The 19,534-nt window shown below is 38.3% G+C and overlaps 1 protein-coding gene across 6 annotated transcripts in view; it reads left to right on the forward strand.

Moving 5' to 3' along the window:
- Positions 1–19,534, forward strand: part of ano3 (anoctamin 3) — a 149,616-nt gene that overhangs the window by 29,531 nt on the left and 100,551 nt on the right. For 2 of the 6 annotated variants that reach the window (XM_039656763.2, XM_089127564.1), the window contains exon 1: positions 677–947. The exons of 1 other annotated variant lie outside the window; for it this stretch is intronic. In XM_039656763.2, the coding sequence (XP_039512697.2) occupies positions 851–947 (97 nt within the window). In that variant the 5' untranslated portion in view covers positions 677–850. Of the gene's footprint in view, positions 1–676; positions 948–14,961; positions 15,099–19,534 lie in introns of those variants that run through there. 3 more of the 6 variants (XM_039656764.2, XM_089127568.1, XM_089127565.1) reach the window with 3 other exon arrangements.

A 19,534-nucleotide genomic window follows, 5' to 3' on the forward strand; every position in this document is an offset into this window, starting at 1 on the left:
TATTTATTTGATTAGATCAGATAGCATTTTAAGCGGTTATATGGTGATGTTACAATGTGCCCCTCACATGTTTCAATGTACCCCAACATGGGGCATGTTGTCACATTTCACTTCCATTCTGTCAGGGTAAATCAAGAAAAAAAGTATACACTGTATTAATAAAACAAAACCACATAATTGTACTAGACATGTGGTAAATGATGGGGAATTCTCTAAACCCCAAGTAGATTTACACAAATCAACAAAGTCAAAAAGTGTTGCGTTATGCCCCGCTCTCCCCTATTTGAAATAGTAGTTCATATACAATAATATGATTTCACAGCATAACTGCTGCAACTGTGGTATTTTGTCGTAAAAACATTAACCAGGCTTCCACCACACTTTTCCAATTTTACACTACTGAAAACTGTGCCTTGGCAAATGACAAATTATGGACGAAATTATCTTACAACACGGGGCAAATAGTTGGAAAGGATCATTTCTGCACTGGTTTTGTCATTGACACGACCCCCAGAACAGAACGCATGGGGGATATGTTTTTGAAAGTTGAAATGTTTTTAACTCGACACAGTTGACAGCGCGTCTTTACAGTCGCAACGCTATGGCGGACGCGATAAAAGCCAGCCGTCAGTCTGACGCACACGTGCCTGTGTCCACCAATTAAAAACAGAGTAACAAACGTCCTCCAGAACACGGGTCATTCTTCTATCGAGCCGCTGAAGGGTGTCCGTCCATCCATCGTCTTACAGCCCGTAACCATGACAACAGCCCCGGATTGTGGCGCGCGAGGCTAGACAGGTGTTGGGTTGCGCAGAGGAGAGACACCCACGCGATCGCTCCATACTTTCCCATGTATCCTTCCTTCATCTTCTGCCCGCGAGGATCTCTATCGGGAATCACCATGGTGCATCATTCTGGATCCATACAGTCCTTCAAGCAGCAGAAGGGTCAGTGTGAGCGCTGATTTGCGTGTGCGTGTGTGTGTGTGATAACGTGTTTCGGGCTGTGGGTTTCTGCACTTCATGCCCCGTTTTGGAGATGCTTTCGTGATATGATCAACTTTGGCGCATATAGGATGCCACTGCAATATAATATCGTGAATAGAATAGGCTCGATCACGAGTGAGACAATTGGTGCTTTTTCGCATTTAGATCTCATGGATTTGAATGTTTATGGCACAGGAGAAGTTTTAATATAGGTATGATACATACGTCATATATGATAGTATATTTTGATTGTCCTTGATTGATCCCATAGTTGTAAGGAAATACATTTTATCAGTAGCTATAGATCAGGGATAGCCTACGTCTCTGTTTTGATATCATCATATTATGTTCTACAACAACAAGCTCTAACTTGTTTTTGGCATTTGAGTTTTGTTTGCATAATGGATGTTGGTCCACTCTCGTTATAGCTGCAGTTTTGATGATCAGAAACATGAAGCAGAATATTAATAAAATAACAAAAACACATTTACTGGTATATTTTGACTCTGGGTTCCATTGATTTTCCCGGATCTTGTTTAATGGGGTCGACACACACACTAAGTGGTCATCTCTGCCCATTAAATCACACTGCGTTAAAAAAAAATCGCTGCTCTCAGGAAGATTCGGACTAAACTGATGTGATTACAGCGAGATGGACAAAAAAGAGCCAATTTTGCTGGTTTTAGTAGCTCTCCATGGGATGAAAGGAAAAAAACTTTAGTGCATGTTGTGATATATTAGAGCAACATACATTGCAGTTTGTTTAAAGTGCATTTGATTCTTGTATAGAAGATATTAGATACAGTAACACGAACAGATATGATTACAGTTCTCAGAGTGAGGTCAGTGTAAACAAACACATTTCATGAGTAATATTACAAGATGTTATTACAGAGACTGGGAGATTGAAAGGGTCAAAAGACTGTAAGAAAGACCTGCATTGTCACTGTGTATTTGAGTGTGAGTTGTTAAGATTGTTATTTTTGCATCGATTTTATGCAGCATTTTAGCTTAGAGAACCCCAGAATATGGTACAATAAGATGCATTAGTTAACAATATTTATTAACTAAAATAAACTAAACATGAGCAATACATTTGTTACTGTATTTTGTTAATCTTTGTTAATAAAAATAAAGCTGTTCATTGTTTGTTCTACTAATGTTAGCAGGATTTTTATGATATTTGTAAATGTTGAAATTAAAGGAGTAGTTCACTTTTAAAAAAAAACTTTTGCTGATAATTTACTCACCCGCATGTCATCCAAGATGTCCATGTCTTTCTTTCTTCAGTCGAAAAGAAATTAAGGCTTTTGATGAAAACATTCCAGGATTTTCTCCATATAATGGACTTCAATGGGAACCAAACAGTTCTAGGTCCAAAAGACAGTTTCAGTGCAAACTGTTCAGAGGGCTTTAAACGATTCCAGATGACGAATAAGGGTCTTATCAAGCGAAACGATCACTCATTTAAAAAAAAAAATATAACAAAGTTTAAGTTTTATAAGCTCAAATGGTCGCCTTGCTCTGTTCTGTGATGAGCGTTCGTGACTCTCCTGTTCATCAAACTGAACAAACCTTTTTTCGTGTCATTTGGTTCATTCAACGAACGAAATGAACGAGTTGACTAGGAAAAAGATTTGTTCAGTTTGATGAACGAGTTCGAACAGGAGAGTCACGAACGCGCATCACAGAACAGAGCAAGGCGACTATTTGAGCTTATAAAACTTAAACTATTTTTTTTTCATTAAATGAGTGATCGTTTCTCTTGATATAGACCCTTATTCATCGTCTGGAATCGTTTAAAGCCTTTTGAACAGTTTGTAGTTTGCACTGAAACTGTCTTTTGGACCTTGAACCGTTTGGACCCCATTGAAGTCCATTATATGGAGAAAATCCTGGAATGTTTTCATCAAAAACCTTAATTTCTTTTCGACTGAAGAAAGAAAGACATGGACATCTTGGATGATATGAGGGTGAGTAAATTATCAGCAAAAGTTTTTTTTTTTAAAGTGAACTACTCCTTTAACATTAAAGCTTCAGTCTGTAACTTTTTTGGGTTAAAAATGATCCAAAATAAATTGTTGAGCGAGTAAATAACCAGCCAGTGTTCAAAACGCTCTGCTTGCCTTAGCTTGATTCGAAGCGGTAAGCTTGTAATAATGTTTTTAACTGTTATAATAATTGTTCCGCGGGAGATCCGAGCATGTCTTCGCGTCATTACGTCACATCTGTACACATAAAAAGAGTCTCGGCCAGTAGGTGTGTGTGAGGATGCTGGAGGTGGAGATGTAGCCTTTTCTCACAGCACTTGATATGATTAAACTTAGCAATTTGACGGGGGATCCAGAAAGGTTAAAACGACAATCACCAGTGACAACAGATTTATCCGCCATGTGCGTTGTATGTATACGCATTGGCGAAAGCGTCAGTATATGACGCCCTTGGATGAGAATGCGTTGAAATATTCAACATGTTGAATATTTACGATTCGTGATCGGGGCGGCTCCGACGTTCTTCCTAACAGGTTCGGACACTCTTAACACACCTCACACCAAGGGAGAATCTGATATCTGTAGAACCATCAAGATAATCGGGACATAGCTAGGATTGTCGGAGGGGGGGAAATCAGCCCGATTATCAGCAAATTATCTTTAGGTGTGTACCAGTGATGCGGGTCAATGTATAAACAACCCGCAACCGAGCGACGTTTTCAGCTACCCGCCCGCAACTTGGACCGCAAAAAAAGTAAAAAAAAAAAACATTGTACCCGACCCGCTTCCTGACCGCATTTTTTTAAATGCTCATTGGAGCGTTATTGGGCCATAGACGTGTAACAACACGGCATCGCAAGAAGACGTAGGCCTACACATAACAAAGGCAAAGCCAGCACTTTGGTCATCATCTTTCATTATTTCAGCAAATGTCTCCCACACTTTTACTCTTTCTATTTGTGTATTTGCGGAGCTTCCACTCCCCAGTCTTCACCTTTTCTCTTGCCGCCTCCATCTCTCTGCAGACTGTAGCGATCATAGACATGGCCGGTTCGTGAACGAATCGTTCTTTTGAACCGGTTCTTTTTAGTGAACCGATCGAACCAGTACACTCGAACTGAATCGTTCGAAACAGTTCGCGTCTTGCGTCAGTGCTGATCCACAAATTACTAAAGTTACTCACTTTCAGACATGCCTGACAGTCGCCTACGAATCAAAATAAATCAATATCCTGAATTATATTTTACTCCAGTAACTCCAACAGTTCACTGAACCGAGACATGTTGGTGCCACTGTTGAGAGAAGTGATGAGCACGAGCAGCTGATACTGCGCATAGATACTGCGTACTACCGAACGCACAGGGACAGCGGTTCTCCAATCACCTAAAGAACCGAGAACTGTTTAGACTGAGCTTGTGTGTTATCTTCGTGCCAGTTATTCAGCCAATAATGTGTAGGGCTGTATATTTCATCAAAAATTGTGTCTAGTACTAAATACAAATGTTTAATTGGCATCTTTTTTCAAACGACCCGACCGACCGCGACCCGAATATCATTAAAAACATTTTTGGATGACCCGTAACTGCGGGTAACCGCGGGTGACCGCAGGCACCCGCTCATTTCGGATCAACCCGCGCATCACTGGTGTGTACCCAGCATTAGCAGTAGACGATACAATTAACAATGAATATCTCAACCTTCTCAAATATTTTGGTCATATGCACTTTTTAATGGAAATGTAATTAATAAATAATGAAACATACAACATGGCATCATGACTTCTGCGTAAACATACATGCCACTTTCAAGTCAAGTGGCGTGTTATCTATAAGCATTTTGAGCTATCCGCGTGTATGCCTACGGCGTTAAATGTCCGAGTGATTCCTGTATGTACACGCCGTTAAATGTCCGAGCGAAACGAAGCAAAATGTAGATCTACATCTGGGGAGCGATATTTTTTTTCCCTAGGATGCAGGGGCGGCTCGCCCATAGAGGGCGCTGGGGCGCCGCCCTCCCTCCGACCTGTCTGTCTGTTTTTTTAATATATATTATAATTTATCATTTTGAAAAATAATCTGTGTTAATTATATGCTAATAATGGTTTTACTTTGAAAAGTGTTTTGAACTCACCAGAATGATATTTGCATTCACTTTCGTTACTTTTATCACGTTGGTGTAGTAGTATAGCCAATAGGCTGTCTTCTCAGGGCGCCAGTTCGCTCAGCCCCACAGTGCTGGAATTTAAGCCAATGGTTCCCCGGTTGCTATGCAAAAAAGTTTCTATTTCGCCAATCAGCGTCGTCAAATTTTATGGTTTGGGGGGGCTGAAAATATCGCCCACAGTATCAGATTAGGGGAGTGCACCGTGCACGCGCACCACGGGACATTTTTTTTTTACCTCAGATGAGAGAAGAATGGCAGCGCCAGTGACGTCGAGTGGAACTAATGTAAAGTTAGTCGTGGGAATTGACCTGTCTGTCTCTGTCACTCACTCACTCACTCACACACACTGTTTCACGCACATTTGATATTAATGTAGTTATAGGAATATTAATACCTGTGTGTTTGCTTTGTTTTTTGATGTTTTTAAGTTCTGAGCTAGATTACTGTGTTTCATACTAGTTCAAATCAACTTTCTTCTCATACTTGGGTGTTACCCTCAAGAAAGTTGTCCCACCCTCTCTTTCAAAGCCTTTTCTCTCTCTCTTTCTCTAGTATCAACAAATTGTTATCCATTATCCAATTGTCAATTTGTCAAAAATATGTAGTCTACAGCTGGGGATTGATTAAACTAGATACCTATTATTTTTGTATTACCTATATTATAATTTATCAATATTATGCGTTTGCACTTTTTCTGTCAGCACACAGAGCATAATAAACATGCAACTTGTTCATTATCATTAACTGTCAAACTGTTGTTATTATTATTATTGTATTATTTGACCATTGGTATTGACTGGTTTAAGTTATTTTATTGGTATAGGTAAGGGCATGGCCTAAGGCCTAAAATGCACCAGAATGCAGGAAATCACATCTACTAAATTCAAAATTTTCTGGGGGGGAACCCCCAGACCCCCCTCTTATTCAGCCCCCCCTCCAATATTTTTCACCAGCCGCCACTGCTAGGATGGTAGGGAAAGACTCATAAATGCCATTAACCCCAGTGACGGGTAGGTTTAGGGACAGGATTGGGGTAGGTCATATATTTATATATACAGTAACGTAACGTTAAGTCAACGGTCATTAACACGCTGAAAAGCAATTATGCGTGTTGATAGCACGCCAAAAATGGAAATACGAATTGGCGTGTCTGCCGTGTCATACATACGCCATTTCATGAGATCACTCTGAAACATAATAAAAATGATAACAATTATACTAATACCAATAACAACAAGAGGAAGTACTTTGTAGAAGGAAAGTTTGCAACATCTAATGTATGTGACCATATCACACATATGAAGAATTTACTACCAGGAAAAGTATTTATCCTAATAACTAATAATGGAAAAGTTACTATTATTACAATTCTGGATTCTTTTTAGCACTAAATATAATTACTGGATCTAAAATCCCAGTTAATCCAGATATTATGCAATAATTCCCGAAGGTAATTCACTCATCCTGATTAATTTTCTACAGGTTTAGTGACAGCAGAAATGTGCTGGAAAGCTTTATAGGGCTATAATAGTAACTGAGACGGGCAGGACTATAGAGGAGGGTCAGTTCCCCACCGCATCCTCATTTTGTCTCTGAATGTCATGTGATTGGCTACAGTGTGGCGGCATTTCCTGTACATCCCAATACAGCCAAATTAGCTCAACCAATGTCATGAGTTCAAAGCAAGGCCAACCAATAAATGCAAAAAGGAACATATTTTCTCAATATTTCAAGCAATTTCCTTCTGTGCCACCGTAATAACACATTTCCCCTTGAAACATAATGACAGTGGCATGTATTTATAGAGGCACTTCACATCCTCACTAGCTAGACTTGACTCTGTCACGGTCATTAGCCATCGATCCAAGAGCGAATATACAGATTATCACAAGCATTAAAGCTTTCTAATGACTCACAGTTAATTATTTAGGACTCGTGCTCATTCCAGGACAGAGGTAAAGCTATTGACAGCGCTTTCTTCAGGGATTCGAGAAAAACGCATCCATGTGCTATTTCTTTTTTATTACAGTAAGCAGTCATTTAGCAAATGATTTTATCCAAAGCGACTTATTACATTGGCATTCTCTTGCAATCCACGAAGGTCTCCACAAAACTAAACTGGAGTCAGAATAGTGCAACGGTGAACATACCACACCAACGACCTTTATAATCACTTTACCGACTTATACGGATATTATAAGAGTGTACACTTCAAGTTGTACTACTGAAATCCAGATTTTTTTTGCCACAAATGACAGACGAATGATTGATCTGGGGTGTGTTTCCAATTCAACGACATAACTAGCTGCCTTACTTACTACTAGAGCCAGACCGATATATCGACAGGCCGATATTAGGCATTTTCCAAACTTATCGGCAGTTATAGTGGCGATAAATGAATATTTCACAAATAAAATAAAAACGGACGAAACGCTTGAACCATGTCATGAGTGTTGGAGTTGTATAGTTTGTCCACCAGAGGGCACTCTACACCGTTCCTGTTGGCAACACTCGTTGAGTTGGTCACGATACATACATTGCTTGAATAACAATTAAAAGAACATCCCCATCAGTTCTCTGAACTCAAATCAGCATGACAAAATTTGTGGCCGGCCGAATTTCCTTGGCCAGTTATATTGAAAACGTTTTTTTTTTTTTATTATTGCAGAAAGGTAACATATACAGACAATAACAGAACATAAACAACCAAAACAACAATAAATACATAAATAAATAATAGAGCATAGTTCACATTCAATTTTAACAAATAAGAGTATTACAAAACACCAGGGGTATTGAAGAGTGCATATAGCATTGTAAATATTTCACAGATTTTTTTTCATTTTTTAACAATCTTATTGAAGAAATGTAGGAATCAAAGTCATAACAAAATAAATTTAACATTTATTTTTGTTTATGTATGTGAAATTTTGCTAATAAGATAAAAAGGTTAACAATAAATTCCAGATCCTTATTATTTTTATTTTCATAATACAAGGTAACATCCTTTAAAGTAAAGCAATAATTAGTATTCAACAAATTAAATATAAAGTCTGCCAAATCAGTCCAAAACTGGCTCACGACTTCACAGTCAAAAAATAAGTGAGTCAGTGTCTCTTTCTCATTATTACAAAAACAGCACATATCATCAATATCAAAAAATCTTGATATTAAAGATTTAGAAGGATAAATGGTATGTAGAATTTTGTAGTGTATTTCTTTTATTTTGTTATTAATACAGTATTTGAATGGAATTAACCAAGCTCTTCTCCATTCAATATTTTCAATCTTAGAGTTCCAGAAAAATTTCCCTCTGGGAGATATTTTGTTTTGTTTTTGGAAGATATTACAAATATGTTTGTTATTACATTTTTTCTCAAGTAACCCAACACCTTCTAAAATTAAATTTGGGTTTGTCACAGATAGAGAATTGTAACAAATATGACATTTGACAAGTTGACGAAGTGTCAGAGGAATAGCTTTAATAACCGAGTTAAATTCTCTAAACTTTACGGGAAAATTATAAGTTGACATGAATTGTTCGTAAGTTATATTGAAAACTAATGTTAGGGAAATCTGTTAATGTTTTGTTGCGCCTTTCTGAAATAATTATTTTTTTTTTAAATCGGCCGATATATCGGCATTTTAAAACCAAAAAATATTTGTATCTGTATCGGCCTTCAAAATCCTTTATCGGTCGGGCTCTACTTACTACCATCATTCAATGCATCGTTGGAGAAATTCACTCTAGTCACAACATTTAAAACAGTGTCGATTAACAACTTGGAACTGTTGTTATTGAAGTCATTAAGGGCTGGAGTCATATTCTTCTAATTAATTTGTTCAAGATTTGAAGGAATGTCTGATTATTGCTGTAAATAACAGTGGTGGCTCATATGGGGAGGCAAGGGAGGCACAGGCTACCCAAAATTTGGAGGGGATAGAGAAAGGGAGAGGGAGGCAAATCCATAGCTGGAGACTTACGGTGGGGAAAAAATATAGCCAATCACCATTGAGTGTTTAGTTTTCACTGATTAGGAGTGTTGAGAAAAGTAACATGGCTGAACTGATGTACTTACTATGTATGGAGAGTAGAGATATTGAATATTTGATCGCAAACAAATTTAACAAACTACCATTTGAACAAAAGCTAAATTAAAAATGAAAGACCTATATCTATGAGGTAAGCTGATATATAGGCTACAGGAGTCAGCTTCACTAAACAGCCAAATGTGCTCTGTTAAAGCGGACATTTAGAGGACATCCCAGAAGGGTGATGGGCTAGGCGAATCATATTATATTTATGTTGTCTTGCTGTATATGTGTAGCCTGGCATGCCAGACCTACATCAAGATGTTAAGTCTGGGATCTCATCATTGACAGGGCTCAATCCGGAGGCGGGATAAACGGTTGTCTTTCAAATTCTCTTTTTACGCAATTGGATAGCTCTACAACCAATCAGAGCAACGAAGGAGGTGACGGCTGAATCCCATGCGTTTTCCCACCAGCGGATCAAGTTGATATATTAAACTTTTACCGTATCCAGTCGGCAAAACCGAACACATCTTTTTTTTTTTTTTAAATGACTCAAGTGAAGTTCAAATCATCCAGAGTAGTGAATCGAAAGACAGATGTTCGCCGGCAGCAGCCATTCTTTGTTTTCAAGTAGCAGTGAACCGTCGCAACTCTGTCGTCAATATATTAAGCCCGCCTGTTGACTCTATACACAATGTGATTGGCCTGACCAGCGTTTCTAAAACGTCTATGCTAGACCTCACTGGCTGCAATATAATTTTTTGACACTAGATGTGTTGTTTTCTGTAAATTTTACGTCTAAAAGTGACCAAAAAAGCCATTTTAAAGCGTTTTAAAAATCCTTGGGTGGGTATCTGACCGCTAAAACATTGTGTGGCTTTATTTTAAAAGCCACTAACCGCCACTGGTAAATAACAAACATGGCACCAGGACTACTTCAATCTTCACTGATTCACTCTTCAATCATTCTCTGAGGTTCCAATGGGATTCTACAGCACTCTTTACAAACGGCAAGATGTAAAATAAATATGTTATATATAAATGGATAGTCAGATATAGATTGTAGGCCTACTAGATGTCCCATCATTACAAGGTACAAGGTACAATATGCAGGATTATTGCAGTAAAATATCCAAAAACCACTAGGCCAATGTTATATATTGTGTTTAGTTGATTACTTACAATATCCAAATGTGTCCAACTATTTGTAAATCGTGAGAAATTTTTACGTGATTGCGATTTTAACCAAGGAAACGGGCGTGTGAGCAGGGGTGAGGAGTCGCCAGTCAATGGCGTCATATCTCGTTACCCCCGGTTCCCGACAGTTTTGACCTCATACTGCAGTAGTAACCATGGCGACAGACTTGACAACTGGGTTATGGCGGTAATGCCAGTTATGCACATAAGGACGCTCACGCTGTTGACTAAAACAAAGATAAACATCTTTCGAGATGCCAAGAGTTCCACGGCCACGACTAACTTCGACTTGACTGAGATGCGAGTGTTGCATGTACTTTATTAGACAAGTGAGCAAATTTACATAAAACTAATCAATGATTAAATGATTATAATGATTATAATCAAAATTATTTATATTATTCTCTATTATTCTCTAATGTTAATCTAGCTTAGTCTCATACAGCCAACACACAACCTAACTAGCAACGCTTAACACGCAGATGCCGTTTAGTGTGATTAGTGCGTTACCTCAAGTTTAATTTGTCTAATAAACTGACCTGTGTAAGTATAAATTAAGCACTTGCGTGTAGTTTGGTAGAATGAAATGTCCTTATTCCTTTATATCCGCGGGACTCGTGTTGCGTGTGGCGCTGAGATCTGTCTCTCATTAGCAATCGCGCAGTGCTTCATACTACAGTCATGATAAAAACATCAGTGTATTCACACATCCATAAAAGATCCAACAGCTTGACGACAAGATCCAATACGTCATTAATATACGCCTTTGTTATTGTAAGAGGTTAGCGACCCCTGGTGGTGAAATTTCCTGCATATTGTACCTTTAAGTGTTTCCCAGAATAATACATTCACAAATGGAATGCAGAGTTGTGTGTTCAGGGCCGTTGCTAGTGGGGTGAAAGCTGGTGACAATTATAGGGGCCCCCACAAAATCCAGCAATTATACTACTTAGGCCCCTGTTGTACGAATAATTATTTATATTAGTTGTATGCCTGAGATTTAAATGAAAACCACAAAAACAATTTGGTTAAATATTTTTCCAAATATCTTCTTCTCTTACCCCCCATAAAAATGGTTTAGTCCGATCTAAAGTATTTATGAATTATTTAGGCAGTGACAAACATCAGATGGGCCCAATAAAATTGTAAGTCCCACCCCAGCTCGTGAACAGAACCAATCCGAGTTGAGGAGGCAGAGCCTGAAGATAAGGATGGACTTGGTGGAAAAGCAGGAGACCGACAGACTGAAAAATGTCGATCAGAAAAGTAAACATAAATCAGGGAACCAGAAACGCCATGAAAAGGAGAGGGAGGTCACACTCTAAAAAATGCTGGGTTGTTTTAACCCAACTTTGGGTCAAATATGGACTAACCCAGCTGTTGGGTTAAATTTTTACATTACATTTTTAACCCAACATTTCGGGTTTGTCCATATTTGACCCAAAATTGGGTTAAAACAACCCAGCATTTTTTAGAGTGCAGGAGAGTTGTTTTATCCATTCCTAGGCGATCAAGACCCAAGCCGATGTATTGTTATTTCACTGGGAATAGGAAAACTTCCATCTACAGCCTGCCTGATACTGTCACTTTTCATTATCGGTGCGTGCCACAATTGAATGATTACGTGGTCAAAATTCCTGTCTTTTTACACTATTGTGAATAGGGTTATTTAATGAAGTTGTAGGATTCTTTGTATGCTGACTGATGTTTTTTTAATGTCAGATATTATTTAAACAAACAAAATATTCTGGGAGCAATGAAACTTTTGTGAAAACTATAAATAATGCTGGCAGTGGCTGGCAACTTCAACAAAAACAACAAAAAACACTGGCAGAGAAAGAGTTAAAGAGCCCCTATCATGGATTTTTGAAAATGACTGTTCATGTGGTGTGGAATATAGCTCTAAGGGAATGAAAACATCCTGCAAAGATTTATATCTGAAAGTGCACCGTATATAAAGTTATTGTCTTTCAAAAGTGAGAGTCGACTCTGAGTCTATGAAATGAATTGTTTTTGAAACGAGTCATTTGCTGTTACATCGTGATGTAGAGAGGTCATTGGGCGCTCCCAACAACTGCGCGCGCAGACTTGAATACTTCAGCTGAATCGCATCATGTCGAGAAGACGCTGTGTTCTACATTGCAAAGACAGTTCAGCCACTTGTTTCTATTGTCCACGGATGAGCATGTGAAGAATCAGTGGTCAGAGTTCATATTTGCAAAGATACCACAACAGTATAGCAGGAACCTTGTGTTATCATCATTTTAATGACGAATCATTCGCAAGCCGGTTGTTCCTGAAGGAAGGCTCAGTATCCAGTGTATATGGATCAGGTTCGTCCTCCTCCGAATCACAATCTGTAAGTAATATTAATAATGTTTGCTGTTATGTTTTCTGTAGCATGCACAATATATTATATTGTGTTGTGTGTGTTGTGTACACTCCGCGCAGCTTCTAAGCAGGGTAAAGTTAGTTTTGTTTTTGATATTCACCAGACATTCATTGGAAAATGGCAATTACCTCCTAAACGACGTAGCCAAATATGACTTCTCTCTATATAATAAGCACTGCCCCTCAAAAGCCGCCGCAATGTGAGGGAAAGCTCGCTCTTGACGGAGACGCGAGTAAGGGATCGTGTGGAAAGTGCACTTTTTCTGACACGTTTGTTCAAACACTATATACAATTTTCAACACTTAAAGTCCCCGTGAACCGGAAGTTGCAAACGATTTTTCTCCAGTGCTGTGACGTATTTCCAAGTGAAACGTAATATTGAACAGAGGGCAGGGTTTTACTCTAGCGCTCCTCCTCTCCATCTCTCGCTCATAGCACACTATGGGTTTGAGGGGAGTGGTTAAGCGTTTCCCCACCCAAGTTGTGAAACCTACGTCATCAACCGTTCCAGACCGGAAGTAACTTTTCAGATTTTGATTAAAGATTACGAAGGTAAAACATTTTTTAAATATATTTTTACTTGCACGGATTAATTGTTCACCACAAGACTAGTAATATGCGCTAACAAAGTAAATAGGTTCAATTTTGATTTCACGGGGACTTTAAGCTATAATCCTGGTTATGGGCGTTCCGTTGACGACAGTCTCTGCCTACGGTTTACCAATAACAACTGACTGGGTCATTTGACCAATCGCCGCAGATTCGCGTCACTCAAAGGAGGTGTTTGGGAAAATGAATCGTTGAACGAATCATTTGGGAGTCGTTGAGCAAATCAGTTAAAAATATTTTTTTATCCTTGCATGCATGTTAAACTGTTTTTGGGAACTCCTAAAACAAAAATAGGAACATTTCAAATGCTATAAAAGGGGCTCTTTAATGGTAAATTTCCATTTAAACAAATTCAGTTTTTGGACACATAACATCAATAGGTCTTAAGCTGGTCTCCCAGACTGACCAAGCATGACAAAATAACTATACAGCAGGAAATTCCACCTTGTCCTTTCTCTCTCACTTTCTTGTTGAGTTCATTATTTGTTTTGGGGGCTTTTTATTTTGACACGTCTGTCCAGTTAAATGGATGTATTTGCCCAAACAGTGATATAAGAGTGATGTGTGGACAAGAGAGAGAAACCTCAGTCAGTGAAGGTGAGATGAGATGGGAATAGAGGGAAAGAGACTCTGATGTTTAGGCCTGTAACAGAAGAGTGGATTTTATATTCAGTTACAGTATGTCCACATTAAAGCATGTTTGGCCACACACTCCTTCACTGGCATATCACATTTTTGCAGAAATATGCCAGGAAAATGCTTTTTGATTATAACGCAGATCATTCATTTGAGTGTTGATAATGAATATTACACTAATTAATGCTCTGCTAATTCAATTCCATAATGAATGGAAAATCTGCTGTTTAACGGTTAATGGTGACAGCGTGAGATGAATTCTTAGCTAATGATAATTGTAGGAAGCGTGACAGACGGCTGGTGGGGTATGTGGATGGTCCCTACGAAACAAAAATATATGGAAATACACTGCAGATGCAGGTAATACACTTGTTTAGTTAATCTCTCTCTCATAATACTCTACATAATACAATAATCTTCAATGAAGCGAGTCAGCGTTCCTTCATTACTTGTTCTAGAATAATTAACGGAGGCTTGTGCTCGACTGTTGGGCTCAACCGAGTCCATGTCGGAAGGAAGAAGTAGTTCAGCTCAAAAGAGGGTTTTTAAAGACACTCTATTGTTGTTTCTTATTTATTTACTCACGTGTGCCGTCAAACTGTTGTATAAACGCAATAACTCGTAGCAGTGAGATATGGCTGGTGTGATATTGCTCAAACTAATATCAAAACATATTCATAAAATGGTGGTTCCTTTCGTTTTATACGTTATATAAAATCCATGATGAAGTGTTTGTACATTAACCAATCATAAAATTGTCATTAGGAAAATATAGGGGAACAAAATATTTTATATTTATATATATTTTTATAATACAAATTACAGTTTGTTGTTCAGCATTTATTTGATTTCTCAGCCATTTAAGCAAGAAATAAGTTTAATAAAAAATCAGTGAAAACTGAGCTTTCTGAAAATGATGATAGTCATGTGATGCAGTCATGTGATCCATTCAGCCCAAAACAATCAAGATGGCGGCCAATTTTGGACTAGCTTTGTGTTTTTGAAAGAAAAATGTTACTTCATGTTACATTCCTGACTGAAAATGAACCCACCATTGCTGTCAAACATGACCCTGCATCAAAACACGAGGTCAGTCGCATTGCATGTGATGTTCCAACATATAGTCAATGGCAATTTTGTGACCTGGACACTTTTAATTTTGCCAAAAGGATGCTAGAAAAATGGCACCTTTATTATGTCTGATCTCGGTGTATAAATTCAGTGAGATTTTATATAAAGTTTTATGCTTACGGAGTAAGATTATTTAAGCATTTTGGAAAACACTTGGCTTCGATGTGAAACAAAACTTGGTTAAAACTTGGTGTACAACACAGTTTTCTGGAGCTAATATAGTCCTGAATGAACTTTGTGCTACTTTCTTATTGGGTTTAAACACATGGACACACAAGGAATTTAATGTCATTAACTAAACCAGAAAAGGAGGAAACCAGCCACTCATTGCTGGATAACTTTAGCTGTAATACGCTATCTAAAATTAGACATTAACACCGATTTTAGGCTTACAAAAAGAACAAAACTATTTGACTAATTTTAGTTGCGTTGCTGCTTCTCATTCAAACAGTATTGAATCAACAAATCAGGTGTTGTGCAGCCAGAATATTGACTACAAGGAACTATTTGACTGACACATGACATTTTTATATTCCAAAATGTACCGTAAATATACTATAGATATGCGATACCAGCTGCTAACGCTTCAACAAAACTATTTCTGGACTGTTGGATATCTTTCAGATATTGCAGGCGCTTTCACACCTGGCTTGTTAAGAGCATTTGTTTCAGAACCTGGCACATTTTCTCCAGTTTATTCATTTAGGCATATAGGAAAACAGCAACTGTGCTCGGATCCACACCAAAAAACAATTGGCTGGAGAACAAAGTGGTCTCAGCCCGATTAAAATCAATCTCTGGGTCGGTTCACTTGTGGTGAGAAAGCAATCTGATCCAACAGACCAATGAACCAAGATGTATCATAATTCATACTTGGAAATGAGAAAGCAGCAGGCTCTGTCTCTGGGTGAGCACATGAGTTAACCAAAAAATGAATCTTCATCTTAAAGGGCACCTATTATGGAAAATTCACTTTTACATGGTGTTTGAACATAAATGTGTGTTGGCAGTGTGTGAGCAAAACCACCCTAGAACGATAAAAATCCACCCAGTGGTTTTTTTTACAATCTCAATAAATCATATGCACTGTGTCAGAACGAGCTGTTCTGAGATCCAGCTCTTTGTGACGTAGAAAGTGAGAAAGGGGTTTGATTGACAGTGTGGTTGTGGCATAGACCCCGCCCTCGGTGATCTGTACACCATCCTCCATTGTTTCAACGACAGCCGGTAATGTCTCTTGGAAACATAAATGTTCTGTCGTGGGTTAATCCTGTTGTTGTAGCTTAAAAGTTAATCCTCAAGTGTGGATCGTCATCTACTGTTTGCGATCCACCGTCACATCCAGTAACAGTAAGTGTATTTTATGAATTTTGAGCAAATAGTCTTTTCAGTCAATGTCAGCCAATTCAACAACAAATGCGTCTAAAGTTGTCGTCGTAGGATGTCTGTGTAGGCTATATAATTTAAACCTTGTTTGTATAGTGTGTAACCACAGGTTTATAAATATATATATATATATATATATATATATATATATATATATTTAAAGATATTGTATTAAAAACTGCATATATGTTGTTGTTCTGTCTGTAAGTTAGCCATCTCCTCACATTTGCCAAAGAAGCACCTGTATGACAACAAGTAAACATGACGCAACAGGTCCCTCGCATAAATGTAATTTCGCTTGTACGTACGTAGCAAACTTTATCACAGAATGTGTATGTAGTTTCAAAATATTGCGCCAGCTTCAGTGTTTGTGTGTGTCTGTGTGTGTGTTGCACATCCGGACACGATTACAACTCCAAAGTACTTAAATGTATCAAATAACCATACCGAGACGTACTGGTCCATTCTCATTTGTTTATTCTGCCGGAGTCTCTTCGTACTATTTATAGTTTCCGATTCAAACGTACGCTGAATGACGTTCAAAACAGCGGTTTCTCTCACTCTCTCAGTACCGACTGCCATAGGTATCAAGTTACGCCCTCATCCAAAGGCAGGGCGGGGATATGCAGCTCATTTGCATTTAAGGTCGTATACCCCTGAAACAGCTCATTTTTAAACAGGCCCCAAAATGACATTTTCAAATGGTTATAATAAATTAACTGTGGGGTATTTTGAGCTGAAACTTCACAAACACATTCTGGGGACACCCGAGACCAATATTACATCTTGTAAAAAGGGGCATAATAGGTGCCCTTTAAATAGTTACAGATTGTATATGTATCAGTTAAAGCGAGAATAAAGGATTCTACAGTACATCTGTTTAAGTGTGTGATGTGTGTGCAATGACTGCTCGATGGATGATGCCATGAGCAGAATCCCAGAATGCTGAAATGTTGTCTTGTGACAGAAAACCGAACCAAGAAGAAAATCCAACACTGTAACAGTTTAACTACCCGTTTCTGAACAAAGCAGACACTCTCTTACAACCCCATGAGCTTCCCAGTGGACTGATAGAAAGGTGTATCCTGACACCAGGATTGGACAGAAATCAACCACTTAGATTGGAACTCAACCTTTTTTACGGACTGTACATACATTTGATACAATACATCAATCTGTGGATGTCAACCTAATGAAAGCTGGACTAGTATAACTTGAACAGAAGAGAACTAGACTTTCATTCAAGACGAGCCACATGTGGAAGACACAAATAAAGAATAAAGATTGAGATCGAAGACCAGCCAGTGCCAAATAACCACCATTTCTCAGAAGTATAATAGCTGCTGTGCTGACATCTTCAAGCCATCGAAGACTCAGTGAAGCTCCAAAATCAATTCCAACCAGCACAATAACAGAAAGCAATAAACTGATATATGCCTCGGCAGCGGTGAAACTTTATACGCCTCCCTTCGGCATACGAGCAACAAGCCTTCAGAGTCCTTCTTGGGAAAAAAGATGGAAGACATAATAAAGGCCTTACTGTTAAATCCCCCATGAAATCAAAATGGATGTATTTTGGCTTTTAGGACGCTATGAATATGTTAGCTAACTGTGTGCTCCGAAACAATGACAAAATTCACATTTAATATATAAGCGTTTATCTCTCACTTCCACCAATATTTGATGACATCACTCTGCACTTCAGCTTCTAATCAGATTTTGTCCAATCAAATGCTCAGTAGAATCTGAAGTGTCCCGCCCCCTATGCTATAAACACACTGCAGCCAAAATCGGTCATTTGTTCAAACATTTACTATTTTCTACAGAGTGAATGGCACCAGCCTGTTCTCACGTAAATGCATCTCTATAACACGTCATTTATACGCGAAAATGAGTTTTTACGCGCATATGAGACAGTTTTTTGCGTGCATTTGATACGCAGTTCATTTGCGTGTAATACACACGCAACCACACCACTAATTCTACCCAAACGTATATCCCAGCAAACACAGAACGTTCCCCTAACGTTCCCGAATGGTCCCATGAAGTTATTTTTTTTGGCAACCAAACAAGAACGTTAAAGGAACGTTCCATGTAGGTTATTTTTAGGTTCCATTTTTATAACGCAAGTAGAATGTTCCAGGAACGTTCCCTTAACCTTAAGAAGTCGAACATGTATGGGCGAATCATTCCAGTCGCCATTTTACAACATTGGACGTTTTCAAAACAATTTCCCCCAAGTGCACCGACGGGTGAGTCGAAACTCATTATAATATGCAAAACTGTTCTCCACTCACAGCAGTGGGCGTTTACTTCCAAGTCTTCAGTGCGACACGCCCATAAAAATCAAGTGTTTTTCAGCTTGGCTCAAAACTAGGGTAGAAAATAGCCTATTACTTCTTCATTTTGATGTTTTTGAATGCAAAAACCAAGCGAACGTCATAAGTTGACCTCAGACAACAATATAATACAATTTAAATAGCCAGTTCATGACCCCTTTAAATCGTACAATTTTCTAAAGTGACACAATAGAATGGCTGGCATTATAGTGTGTGCTCTTTCTGTTTATTTTTTATGATGGAAAGAGTGTTTAATTCTATAGTTTTGTCAATTCTGTGTCTGTGATGTTAATGGGTGATATGCTTTTAAGCACTAATGTGAATGTATCTATGTGACTTCAAGACAAATTTACACTCTTAGACAATAAAGTTCAACTATGATCGAGTCGACACAGACCACAAAACATATGGAACCGTTTAAATTCTGCACAGAATTCTGTATTTTAAATCGAAATCGAGAAATGGTTAGAGAAACTGTGGCTTTACTGAGCTCAATGGTTTTGGCCAAGTTTTCTGTAATATAAACAAAATGCTATTGGTTATTTTTTTGGCAACCAAACAAGAACGTTATAGGAACGTTCCATGTAGGTTATTTTTAGGTTCCATTTTTATAACGTAAGGAGAATGTTACAGGAACGTTCCCTGAACCTTAAAGGAAAGTTCTAGGAA

The sequence above is a fragment of the Pimephales promelas genome, chromosome 25 (genome assembly GCF_988280905.1).
Source record: "Pimephales promelas chromosome 25, fPimPro1.hap1.1, whole genome shotgun sequence".
Classification (NCBI taxonomy): domain Eukaryota; kingdom Metazoa; phylum Chordata; class Actinopteri; order Cypriniformes; family Leuciscidae; genus Pimephales; species Pimephales promelas.